General features: G+C 36.5%; 2 protein-coding genes across 3 annotated transcripts; one reads left to right on the plus strand and one right to left on the minus strand.

Moving 5' to 3' along the window:
• Positions 1-1013: 1013 nt before the first annotated feature.
• On the minus strand, positions 1014-8750 carry Thap5 (THAP domain containing 5). Of its 2 annotated transcripts, XM_020186310.2 has the most exons (3): positions 8530-8750; positions 4343-4535; positions 1014-3838 (listed from the first exon to the last, which is right to left on the minus strand). In XM_020186310.2, the coding sequence occupies exons 1-3, from the start codon at positions 8607-8609 to the stop codon at positions 2936-2938; spliced, it is 1176 nt and encodes a 391-aa protein (XP_020041899.1). In that variant the 5' UTR covers positions 8610-8750; the 3' UTR covers positions 1014-2935. The 2 variants fall into 2 exon arrangements, with proteins under 2 accessions (XP_020041899.1, XP_020041900.1); XM_020186311.2 differs by lacking the exon at positions 8530-8750 and having other exon boundaries at positions 4405-4535.
• A 269-nt stretch (positions 8751-9019) lies between these two features.
• Dnajb9 (DnaJ heat shock protein family (Hsp40) member B9) lies at positions 9020-13507 on the plus strand. Its single transcript, XM_020186307.2, has 3 exons — positions 9020-9155; positions 10800-11026; positions 11961-13507. Exons 2-3 carry the CDS (start codon positions 10810-10812, stop codon positions 12410-12412), a joined length of 669 nt encoding a protein of 222 aa, XP_020041896.1. The 5' UTR covers positions 9020-9155; positions 10800-10809; the 3' UTR covers positions 12413-13507.
• Positions 13508-13861: the final 354 nt, after the last annotated feature.

A 13861-nucleotide genomic window follows, 5' to 3' on the forward strand; every position in this document is an offset into this window, starting at 1 on the left:
AAGAACAATGTTTTTGAAGGTTTACAGAATGACTATGTTGTCTAGTATCAGAACACAAATGGAAATACAGAAAGGGAGTTGTTTTGTTTACTGCTGCCTAGGTATCCATCTTGAAATCAGCAGCTTAAACAGTATTTTATTTGTTCACAATGTTGTGATTAAGAAATTTGAGAAGCACTCAGCTAGATGGTTGTCCCTGCTGTATTTGGTGTCAAATGGAGCAGCTGGTGCTTGAGGATCAGTTTCCAACGTGGTTTCTTCACTGGTATCTGATGTCCCATTCTTCAGCCTCTCCACGTGACGTGGGTTTTCCCAGCGTAACCCTGGGGTAATCATACATGGCATCTGGCCTTCTAAGAGTATGTGTCCCAAAGAGGACATGGAAGATGTCAGACCAATTAAGCTCAAGTTTGGAACCACCAGTATCACTTATAGTATATTCTACTGGCTAAATAAGCCACAGAATCCACAGAGATTCAAGAAGGTAGAAATACCTCTACATCTTGATAGGGGCTCATAAAGCCACATTATAGAAGAACATGCAGGAAAATCCTATCAAAAAGCTTACAATCTAGTGGAAGAGGTAGCTATAGATATCATCATGATATAGAGATAAGACAAATGCTGTTAAAATTATAAAACAAGCCCCAGCTGGGTGTGGTGGTACATGTCTGTAATGCCAGCACTTAGGAGGATGAGGCAGGAGGATCTTGAATTCATGGGCACCCTGGGCTACACAGTGAGACTCTTGTCACAAAACACAAAAACAACAACAAAAACAACCAAAATCCCCCCGAAAGCAAAGCCCCAAATCTCTTATAAGAAACAATTCTGACTGGAAATTAGGGATAAAATTCCATCAGAGTTGAGTATAATTTTGACAGACTATTTGAGTTTAGGGAATACAATAAGCAGACACAGGGACAGACATCACCTGTCTGGAGGTTTGGGAAGTGCTAAGAAACCCAGTGTGGGTAGAACAGAGGATGGACAGAATCACAGAGGATCACAAATACAACAGTAATAAGTGTAGCTTTATTTTATAGGTATTAGAGAGTAATTTGAAATTTGAAATTTCTAAGCTAGAAAGTACCTGATAGATGGGTACTATAGAAAAAAGCTGACAGCAGAATCCAGGATGATAAGCAAGATTAACTAAGAGGCTCTTGTAATAGTTCAAATAAGAAACAAAGCAGGCCAGAATTTGCAAATACAATTTAGAGGTTAACTGGGTTAGATTGAAAACATCCTCAATTGATTATAGCCAAGCCAAGAAAATATCTTATACGGTAATTTATTAAGTTCAAAGAAATACAGTTAAATACACACATTATTTTTAAAGAATCTGTAACAACGAACAAATAGAAAATTAGTATGAGGTACACTGCTAATTAAAGTTATTTTCATTTGCATTACTTATTTTAAATTAAGTATTAGAAAAATGCAACATAGGAATACTTCATTTTTTCTCCTCCACCCATGAGGAGATAAAAATGCCTCTAGTATTTTTATCATTAGTGGACACATGGTCAAACAATACCAGTCAATTTTATTATTCTGAATAAACTAAGTGAAACATTTCAAAATCAACATGAATTTACAAAACAATTAGTGTATTACCTATGCTTCAGAGTCAACTAATATTTATTGAGCACCTCCTATTTTTCAGGTCCCAAAACATGTTTATTACCTTACAGAATTCTCAAACCTGTCCATTAAGATAGATAAACATATTTTTTATTTAACAGATAAGAAAACTAAGAATCAGGCTGATTGGAACTAACTTAGTTCCACAGGCAGTAACATTCCATTATATTAATTGCCAATTTTCAAGGAACTTATTTATTTTTCACATTTCTGTTGTTACAATGTCTTGCTTTTATGTTTATTTTTCTTACATTCAGTATCAATATAAACAGTATTTTTATTTATATCACCATTGCTTTTCCTTTCTAAGAGAACTTTCTCTTCCCAAGGTCATCAGCACTTACCTATAATTTCTTCCTTATAAATTTTACTAAAATATATGCTAGAGGGAACAGTTATTAAGTATTACACAATTATTTTGGATTTAAAAAACGAGATAAGCACACACTTTAAAAACTACACCTATTAAGAAATAGATATAAATCATGATTTCTAAAATATACTAGTATATATTTAAAATTAACCTCATTAAAGTTCTTGGTTTATAAATATAACTATAAATACAAGATGTTAAGAAACTTACTTGACTATGTACTATGATGTTCAGCTACGTATAAAGTACTAAAATATATACTTTCAAGTTTAAAGCACCTCTCCTAAGAGCTGAGTTCAACTGCAATAAAATTATAATAGTTATAGGTACATAAGTATATTATTTTTTTATATTACATTTTCCTTTATATTACAGATACATAACTATACACAAATAGTTGAACAAAACAGAATATTGAGAATAATCCAACAGTTAATATCAATTCTACTATTTTTTAAGTACATACTATCTTATAGAAAATTTGTCCCAGTACTGGGGATAGAACCTAGGGCTTGAGGCAAGCTAGGCAAAGGCTCTACCACTGAGTTACATCCCAAGCCCTCTGAAGCTTAATCTTGGTAAGCAGCTTGCTCAAATCATCTGGAAGAGCCAGGACTAATCTATTTTGGGATGCTTTGACTATAACTTACTCTCTCATTTTATGATTAAATATTATTTATTCACTGTATTTTAACTGTAATTTGGAAAATTATCAAGAAATAAAACTGTTTCTTTAGCCCCACTTTCTAGATTTTCTCTTACAATGGCATTATAAGAATGGGATGCAGTTCATAACATTAGAGCACTTTCATAGCTTAGGATAAGAACTTTACAGGAAAAAGTTCACTTTACATATAATTTGGTTTAGCTAGAAAATGCTTATAAAAAATTACAGCTTCAAAACTTTTTTTTACTCTATATCATAGTGACTTCATATGTTGTGAAATGATTTTCTATAATCTTGACATTTTCTTCAGCTAGCCAGTTTTCCTGCTTTAGTTGGCTTATAAGAGCTTCCAAAGACTTCAACCTTCCTAGGGTTTGTTGCTCCTGTAGCTCAAGAAGAGTAATCTTTGAATGCAGCTTAGAGACTTTTTGCCAAAGACGTTTCTTATTTATGTCTTGTCTGCAGTAAGAATGCTCAGTTTGTAAAACTTCTGCATCATGGTCTACATTCTCATACAAGGAATCTTCAATGTCTATGTCTTCCATTTCCATGGTTTCTTTTTGAGTTGGTATAAAAGAATTAATTGCAGGTTTAGAATTTTCTGTAGGTACAAAAATGGCAATAACAGATTCTTTATTTGTGTTTAACTCTTCGACTGTACTGAATAAGAATGGATTTTCCTGTGTTGACTTAATTTCAATGGAATTATTTGTAAAGTTTGGATTAGCAAGATGACTGGTAGTTATTTCAAGTACTTCTTGGGTTTCCAAAGACTGCTGAATATTTTCTGAATTTGAAGTTGTCAAAGTAATTGTTGTAGAATTTAGATTTTCAAAAGATGTATGAAAACCACCTATACCTAAACCTTGGTGAACTGATGTTTCCAAGTTAGAACCTGTTTCTCCGGTATCTTGTTTAACTAGATTAAGAGTTAATATGTTATTTTTTATGCTTTCTATTTTTGGACTTGGTGGCTTCACCATGGCAGATGAATCAAGCAATTCTGTGTGTTCAGGGAGTACACCTATGTTAACTGTATTTTTCTTTATTTCATCTGACGTAGATGATTCTTCAGACATGGCTTTTAAGGACACTTCTTTCTCATCTCCCATTTTTTTCTTCTGGGATTTTTTTTTAGAAGGGTCTTTTCCCTAGAAAATAATATTTTCAAATTCTAAAAAGGATACACTTGTGGCCTTTTTCTCTTATTAGTTCTGACTAATTATAACTTTGAGCAGTATGGTGTCCAAGCAAACTTACTCAGTTAGAAAAATGTTCTAAGTATATAACAACTTAAAAATATCTTAAAGTGTTTTTTTTTTTTAAGGCCTAGAAGTCAGATTAAAGTGTTTTAAAAAAGCATCAAGCACTTTCAACATATGACAGAAACATTATAGGTCATCTGAATGACTAGTAAGAAAAGCTTAACTCATTAATTTATGTTAATAACTTTAATAATGTGTACACGTTATTTTTTGCTTCTCTTAAACTGTGTTTTGATAACTGTTCAATTTAAAAAAAATCACACTTTGCTAAAAGTGCATATTAATATTTCTTTCCCCCAAGCATCTGTTTTCTCTATAGTACTCTTTCCCTCCCTCCCTGATCACCTGACACCGGGGCTTAGCATTACCCCACCCCCACTACTCCAATACCTGACAGTCTTCAGGCAAAGAAAATATTGTTGGAATTGCAGTTTGTTTTAAATAACGGATACCCCATCTGATGTCAAGAGAGTCAGGAGTAAAATGGTCACTACACAGGAACTGGTATTTACTGGGAACCCAAGAATCTCGTTTCATATTCTTTAGCCACTTTTCAAGTCTTTCTTTGTCATGTAGAGGAAACCTGAAATCACACACAAAAAAAGAAAAAGAAAAATTTTGTGTATTTTTGCAATTTTGGCAGGTTCCTGGCCTACTTATGTAGGTAATCTTATTTGTTAAGTGCTGCAAAAGCAAGAGAAGCATCCCTACCAAGCAAGAGCATCTTCATGATAGGTAATACCATATTATCTCTGCAGCATAAGGACTAAGACAAGATATATAGGCAAAACTTTTGCCTGAGAATAGCTTATAAAACATAATTCAAAGTTCCTTCAAGTAAAATATATGTTGCTAGAAAGGGTAAAATCTATTCATATTTTCAATGGATTAAGTTCTTCTTCTTCTTCTTCTGTGTGTGTGTGGTATAGGGATTTGAATTTGCTAGGCAGGCTCTTTCCAAGTGAGCCATGCCTCCAGTACTATATTTCACTTCTGTTGTGCACTTTGCCTAAAATTAGGAAGGAGCATTGTATAAATTATAAATTCCCATTCAAATATATTCCATACTAATGTTGCAAGTCAAATTATTTGTTGTCTATAATATTAGGCAGTGCTAATAAACTTTAGGCTCTTATTTACATTAATACTTTTTTATTGAGACAGGGTCTCACTCATATAGCCCAGGCTGGCCTTAAATTTGTGTTTTTTTGTTTGTTTGTTTGTTTTAATGGTACTAGGGTTTGAACTCAGGGCTTCATGCTTACCAGGCAGGTGTTCTACCACTTGAGCCACTCTGCCAGCTCTGGTCTCAAATTCTTAATCTTCCTGCCTCTTGAGTGCTGGGATTACAAACTGGGCAACCATGCCCAGCTAAAACTAATTATTATTATTTTTTTTTTTTGGTGGGGTTAGGGTTTGAACTCAGGGCTTCAAGCTTGCAAAGCAGGTACTTTAGCTTTTGAGCTATGATTCTAATCCATTTTGGTCTGGTTATTTTGGAGATGGGTCTCATGAACTATTTGCCGTGGCTGGCCCAGAGCCTTAATTTCTTCCAATCTTAGTCTCTCAATTACCTAGGATTATAGGCATGAGCCACAGACATCTGGCTAATATCTTTAAAGTGAGAAGGTTATTTAAACATATGGGTTAGCTGAATAAAACCACTAATATTCCATTCTCTTTACTAGCATCAGCTTTAATTCTACCTGTATGTAGTTTAGTCTATTGTTTCCAGGTTTTAGGAACTCTAAAATTTAAGTTCTGGGGCTAGAGGTGTGGCTCAAGTAGTAAAGTACTTGCTTTGTGAGCAGTGCAACGCCCTGAGTTCAAACTCCATTCTCACAAAAAAAAAAAAAAAAAGAAAGAAAAAGAAAAAGAAAAAAAATGGAAATTTAAGTTCTGAAAGAGGAACTCTGATGTAAGAAAAGAAGTAGATATCTTAAAACAAGGTCAGGCTCAGTCTGGCATGGTGGTTCACCTCTATAATCTTGGTAGGTAGGTTGAGGCAGGAGGATAGAGACTTTAAGGCTATACTGGGCTACACAGCAAGACTCTCAAAAACAAAAAACAAAAAAAGAAAAAGGCCAGACATTTATTTTATATGAAACCAATCAAATACAAAAGACAGAGTATGGAAAAACTGCTATAATTTTTTTCCTGTACTGACAATAATCTGAATTTGATATTGTGAACATATATTGTTAACATATTGTTTTATAGGCAAAATTGGACTAACAGCAGAAAAATTTTCCTACTGGATTAAATAGGTTTGAGTTAAAGTATATTAAACAACAGTTGACAGTGATTTATATTTCATCTAATGAAGCATAAATACAATCCATGACATATACTATATAATAATTTCCTGTTTTTTAAAGTAACACTATGAGTTTCTCACACAAAATAAGCTATTATACATTCCCTTCCATCCTGACCATTTAGTTTATGCTTTGTAGGAAGGGGTATACTTTCCTCCCTAAATTTTGGCAAGTTTGTAAGATCCTACAGGAAAAGTCTATACTTTGTAGGAAATAATTTTCAACATTGACACTCTTATGTGGAAAAATCAGATTCTATCAACCTTTGGAAGTTCTTACCACAGAAAACAATACTCATGTATGTCTTGAAATTATTTTAACCTTGCACATACAAATCACTCAGGTCTTAAGTATGCTACATAATCAGAAAAGGCACTTAAAAGCAAAAAGGACAAGTTCAAGCTTTTGGTACATCTAAAAGGAGAATATGCCTTTTTCAATAATGCTTCCTGCAAATTCCTATAGGATGCTAATTGCAAATTATTTCCACTGTATTTATATGCTAAATTATCAAATCATTTAAAAAATACACTTTGTGAATATGCACTCCCCCTTTATCAAATCCAGGACCTTATGAATGAGCCCTACCACTGAGTGGTGCCCCCAACTTAGTATCTCTATATTGGCTAAATAAGTTTGACTATTAATTTTATTTCACTGTTCTATGTAAATCTCCCAAATGCCTAAGTTATTAAAGCATAAATTTTGTTAAAGGCTGGCCTTTTAACTCACATCCTCCTGCCTCTGCCTCTGGGATTACAGACATATCCTGCCACATCCAGCCCCCAATGTATATTGAATACTATTGGCATACTTTTACTGAATTACAAAATTCATATAAATTTATAGTATAGCTTGCTATGAGCAAATTCAATTCTTCAAGTCTGGCACTATTAGGGGAATAAAAGTAATTTAATTCTTATTTTGTGGATTACACACTTAATTTAAAAAAATATTTAAAATTTTCACTTTAAATTCACATCTTGAGGAAAATAATCTTCATAGTTCAGTTGACATTATTTTTTTTCCTTAAAAATAGTGCCTTTGAGGTCCACAAAAATTTTTAAGTCAGGGATTATGCCTCCCAAATCCAGGGCTAAATAAATCTAGGAAATTTTTTTTTTTTTTGCTACAAACCTTCTGAGAGCTAGAGTCATTCATATTTTAGTATTTGTTTTTCAACTGACCACTTATTGAATTTTTTTCCCCAAAAATATCATTCTGCACTGTGTGGAAGGGAGTCGAGGAAGACAATCCTGGAAAAATATGGCCACGTAGTGAATTCCTTGGGGTTATCATGGTTTTTTTCCCATTACTTGAGATAATGGAAAACACTGAACCATTAGCGAATGACAACTTCACGACTAAACTAAAATGGGATTCATAAAATAACAGGTGGAAAAATTGAAGAAAGTAAAGACAACCAGGCTAGCTCTAGTGTAAGTCATTATTTTATTTTTTATTATGTTATTGTTGTACTGAGGGTACACTGTGACACTTACAAAAGTTCTTACAATATATCACAGTTGAATTCACTCCCTCCATCATTCATAAATTATTTTTAAATACGAGGGAAAAAAAGAAAATGGAATGTTTTAAGTGAATTGGTTTCCATAGGCTTTTTGTATGTGTTAGCATGTACCTAGTGACGTCCTTCTAACAGCTCCACTTTTCAAATGAGTGTGTAATTCGCAAGGGGTCACTCAGAAAGCAATGGAATCAGGATCTGCAGTGAGTGTGGCTCTTGAGTCTGGGTTCTTCTACCCAACACCGCTTCCCTGATCTTCCGAACAAAACTCAGTTACCGTAGAGTGTGGCCTAAATATTTCGTGGCCTCAGCAGTTCAGAACAAACGTACCCAACCTGCTTTCTGTATATACGTCCCAACAGGACGCCTATAATTCCAGCTCTGGCACAAAACGTTCTAAATCGCTAATCTACATTGGCCTCAATTTTCTCAGGAGAAAATGGAATTAAACTGTACCGTACGACCGACCTCACCAGACAAGTGAGTAAACTGAGTGCACCATGGCAGTACGACGCGCCATAAATCCTAGCTAATGCCGTTCAACGAAATGGGGTGAGGCTCAAAAAACCACAGCCACCAAGCATTTCGCTGTTTTCACCCTGTCCATGAGCACTCAAGCAGTCAACGCAAGCCTTCACGCCCTCGGCCTGCACGAGGACAACCAACCACGCCCGGGGAACAGGTAGCCGACCCAGGCCCGGGCTGACGCTTCTGCCCGAGGGACAACTTACGGGTAAAAGCTCAGCTTCCGGTCTTTATTGTTTCGTCCTCTGCGGTTCTTACAGCAAATCGCAGCGCAATAGCGGGGCATCACTTAGGTAAAGACCCGGGTGACCCCGGTCGGCTAGGGGCGCGGGCCTGCCCTCTTCGCTGAGGCGGGGCCGCAAATGTAGACAGCCCGGAGCTACCGCGCCTGCGCCGGGCACTGCCCAACGCAAAGACCGGGGAACCGTCGACTCACTTCCGCCTCCATAGGCTTCAGTCCCGCCCTTCGGCGGGTGGGGCAGGAAGTGACGTACAGCTCGAAAGGCAACAACAGTTTTCCACGTGCGCGTAGAGCGCCAGGGTCAGGTGGGGAGGCAGCAGCCAATGGGTAAGCGTTTCGTGTAGGTCTTCTCCCGAGGTGGTGGCGGCAGCAGCGGACACCCGCCAGTAGGGAGCGGGCTGAGCGGGGACAAGGTGTGGGCAGAGCTTGTTGGAGCGAGAGGTCGGTGTGCCAGCGGCAGCGGGGCGCCCGCCGGCTCCAGGAGGCCGCGGAAGCTGGGGTGAGGGGCCGGGCCCCAAAAATCGAACGGAGCCATTTGTCAGCCTCGCTCGAGCCTCTGCTCTGTGGAGGAGGAGGCGCCGCCGCCGGAGGGTGCGTGTGAGAAACGAGGCCTGGGTGGCGCGGAGTGGGCTTTGCGGTGTCCCCGGAGTCGTGGCCCGCTTTCTTGGGTGCACTTGGCCTCGGTGTCAAGACCGCACTTCGGGCTGCGTGTTCTTGACGAAAGGAATATGGGGATATGTCCGGAGCGCCGAGTAGTGCATTTTGTGTTTTGGGCTATGCAGCTGCTTTTCTCGGGGTCAGACGGCTTCCCCCAGGGCTGGGCCTGGGGCGCCGGGCTGGGCCGAGCCTGGCGCCTTTGGGTGAGTCTTGGGCGGTCCACCTCGCCGGACACTGGCGCCCGGGAGGAAGGCCTGGGCCGCTGGGGGCGGGAGGGGCATCCCTCTCGGCTGCGTGAGGTCAGTTTAATGGAAAAGTTCGCCACTGAAAACATGAGACGTTCGGCGTGAACCCGTGGAAGTGGCGTTGTGAACATGACACGCTCCGCTTGTTCTTTAAACCTGGAGGTTGTACTTGGTCCTCCTCTGACAGGCGGTTGTGCTCGTGACCTTGAGTAACTGTGGCAAAAGTAATCCACCTGCTAATTAGGCTCAGAACAGGCCACAGGAGAGGACAGCACAGTTTCCACCAAGCCTGGTGCCTTTTCATCAGCCTCGCTATGTCATCATAGGTTATTAAGGACTCCTGACAGGACTACTTCGTTATGAGTCTCAAGTCATAAGACAATAAGTTAAGAATTCTAAGTTAAAACTTTTTTTTTTTAGTACTTTCAAGGTAAGAAAAATGTTGGAAGTGAGAAGTTTTGGAAATAAGGATCTAAATTCTCTAAAGTACAAATTACCAAATTAGTTCACTTTTTTCTGGCCGCCTTGGTAGAAATCTTAAATTCTATTAATTGTGAGTTTTAAGCAGAACTTATTTATCCATAAGTCTTTTCTTTAGCATTTGAGAATCTTACAGTTATGCAGGTTATATAATTCCCAAATTGTGTTAACCTTTTAAAGGGCAAATAGAATTCAACCAAGTTAAGAAATATCTTTCTTGCCTTTGCCTTTCCACTAATAGTCTGCCAAACACAGAATTTTCATTAAGTGATTTTTACCAGATGTTATTGAGGATTCATCATATGCAAGTGTAGTTTTTTTTTTCTTAAGTAGAAAATCTAAAAAATATTTTAAAGGATCTCAGTCTTTTAAGGAAGTTGAGGAGGGGGACAGGGAGTTTGAGGCCAGCCTAGGCTACATAAGGAGACCCTGACTCAAAAAATTAATATTCTGAGGGGGTAGTAATGTCTTCATTGTCGCAGGGAAAAAAGGTTATTACCAAAATAAATATCGCAGGGTGTTTAAATCAGTAGAAATCACTTCCTAAGAAAACATGGATTCAGGCATTTTCATTTCAGTAAGTAAGCCAGACTGCAAATGGAGAATCAAAAATACTTACAATAAAATAGAATGTGTATAAGATACTGTACATGTAACTTTTTGATACTGCATTAAGTTTACCTCATATCCCAAAGGAATGTTTTTTTTTTTTTCTTGCAAGGTGCTGTATTGGGAGCCTGGGGCTTCTCTTTTCTTCCCAAATTTCCCAGCATCCTGGTTTGAATTTCTTTTAAAAGAAAAGCATCTTTTAAGATTAGTTCCATGAATAAAATTTTATCTTTATTTTTTTTAGGACATTTGAAATGGCTACTCCCCAGTCAGTTTTCATCTTTGCCATCTGCATTTTAATGATAACAGAATTAATTCTGGCCTCAAAAAGCTACTATGATATCTTAGGTGTGCCAAAATCAGCATCAGAACGTCAAATCAAGAAGGCCTTTCACAAATTGGCCATGAAGTACCACCCTGACAAAAATAAGAGCCCTGATGCTGAAGCAAAATTTAGAGAGATTGCAGAAGGTAAGTAAATGACGCTTCCTGAGGTCTCATGGGTATTAACTAGTAGTGAGAATGATAGGAAAGAAGTCTGTGTGTTTTTGAAGGTTTTATGGAGATGGGAGGGTGAGTGGGACTTAAATATAGTGAAATTCTGTGATTTTTCTCACAACAGACACTTTTGTTGCTGAATGAATGAGTAGATGAATTGTAGATAATTTAATTGGTATACACATCTAAAAATGTTTAAAATGTATTATTTCATTCTGTTATTTATGAAGTCACTTGTTTCTGTGTAAAAATGATTCTTAGGCACTCCATCTAACTTATGAAGCACAATATTTTACCAGTTATTTAGATTTAGTATAAACAAATTAAAATAGACTTAAAATTTTCATTTGATCTACATTTCAAGATCACATTTATCTTTAAAGGAAAAAGTCTGAAACACATTTTGACTTAAGACTATTTCTCAAACAAGCTGTACCTCTTGAACATTCAGTATTTAATGGTAGGTGGAGGTAACTGAGTAGGGAGTTGGAACTAAATACTTACTTCAACTAATAAGTGAAAAATCTGAATTCCTATTGTTTGGTGATCAAAATCACTTAATTCTTTAATGCAAGTAATAGCTTTTTAACAAATAATATGAAGATTATTGTAATTGTTGCCCATACACTTAATTGTGACAGTGGTAGCATTTATTTACTAAATACTTATTGGGTGTTTAGTGATACCATTGTATTAACTACTGATAAAGTAGCAGTGAATAAGGCAAAGTCCCTGCCTTGTTTTTTATAACTTATTTTAACTTAATTATATTTCTAGTGCTTTGCTTTGAGTTGTGATGGGAAATCCTTTAAAATAAAGTTGAAATCATGTATTTGAAGAGGTTTGGGTGTATATGTAATTTTGAATATTTTACCTTTAGTTACTAAAATATTTTTATCTCTTTCAGCATATGAAACACTCTCAGATGCTAATAGGCGAAAAGAGTATGATACACTTGGACACAGTGCTTTTACTAATGGTAAAGGACAAAGAGGTAGTGGAGGTCCTTTTGAGCAATCATTTAACTTCAATTTTGATGACTTATTTAAAGACTTTGGTTTTTTTGGCCAAAACCAAAACACTCGCTCAAAGAAGCATTTTGAAAATCACTTCCAGACACGCCAGGATGGTTCCAGTAGACAAAGGCATCATTTCCAGGAGTTTTCTTTTGGAGGTGGATTGTTTGATGACATGTTTGAAGATATGGAGAAAATGTTTTCTTTTAGTGGTTTTGACACCCCCAATAGACACACAGTACAGACTGAAAATAGATTTCATGGATCTAGCAAGCACTGCAGAACTGTCACTCAAAGAAGAGGAAATATGGTGACTACATACACTGACTGTTCAGGGCAATAGTTGGCTCTTTTTCTGTTCTTATTAAACCCACCTAGTTGACTCTTCCTCAGTATCTTTGATGCAAAACAGTTTTCTGTGAAATATTTTGACACGTGCATGATTTCACTTTAAGCAATTTGATACAGCTATTACAAATATTTAAATTGTTTTTGACAAATTCAGCAACATTCAGCTAGTAGACACAAATCTAATTATTAATTTTCTTGATTAGGAAAGGTTCTTTAAAAAAAGAATAATTCTATCTAGTCTTTTTTCCTTACCTGCCCTGAGGCCCCTTCTTGTGGCCAGTTTTATTACCAAGAAAAAGAAATTTTAAAAAGATTGAATTTGCCTGATACATATTTAAAGATGAAACTTTAAACATTGTTGTAGATATAAATTGTGTGAATTTGAGTGTTATTTGCAGTGAAACCTTTGCGAATTTAAAATTGCATGCTTTGTAGCATCTGTGGCTTCAGTTGCTTTTAATGTATATGAAACTGTATATAATAGAGTCATTCAGCAAAGGAGAGCAGTGTGCTGGTTAATTGCCACTGAAAGCTTTAGAAAAGGATGGTTTGGTATTTACCACAGAGCCATGCCTTATCTACAGTAGAATTCAGGTAAAAGAAATGATTATATTGCTCCATCAGTTAAGCTGAAAAAAAGTTGAAAACTTGTATTGCCAAGAGATTGTTACGTGTTTAGTCTCTGACTAATGATTTTGTAGGGTTGAAATCTTAGCTACTTTATACAGTTTCATATTTCTTTATTAGTTGTTGACCTTCTAAGTCTTAATATGAATTTGTATGTGTGTGTGTACATGTATGTAGTTCTTCCTCTTTGCACTTATCTTAATCTAGAGATTGACTAATACCTCATTCTTTTTGTAAAACCAGCCAGTAATTTCTGTACAACCTTATTATGTGCAATATTTTTAAATCTTAAGAAATGTGTGCTTTTGTTTTGAGATAGACTTATTTCTTTAGTTCTGCACTTTTCCACATTATACTCCATATGAGTATTAATCCTGTGGATGCATATTAAAACTAGTAATTTCTCATACAACATTGTGTGTGAGTGAGAGAAATACAAATATAAATATTTACAACTTGATGTTCTGTGTTGTCGTTTTATTGTTAAAGTTTATTATGCAATTCTAGAGGCATGTAAGATATATAAATAGTGGAGCATAAGCTAATCATAGGCCATATTCCCCATGATGTCATTTTGTCTAGCCTGAAAAACCCTTATAGGACCTTGTTTTATTGCCATTTGGTAATTTCTTTTGTTGTCTTATTACCCTCTTTCTCTCACATACCTGGTAGATGAAGATTTTGTTAACTATAACTTTGATGTATGTACTTTCCTAGAGCAAGTGTTCTGCCACTAGTTCTTTCCTATTTAGGCTTGATTAAGGAAAAACAGGCTTTGCATAAAGTTGTGATTGTTAATCACCATTAATTTGAG

The sequence above is a fragment of the Castor canadensis genome, chromosome 2, assembly GCF_047511655.1.
Source record: "Castor canadensis chromosome 2, mCasCan1.hap1v2, whole genome shotgun sequence".
NCBI lineage: Eukaryota > Metazoa > Chordata > Mammalia > Rodentia > Castoridae > Castor > Castor canadensis.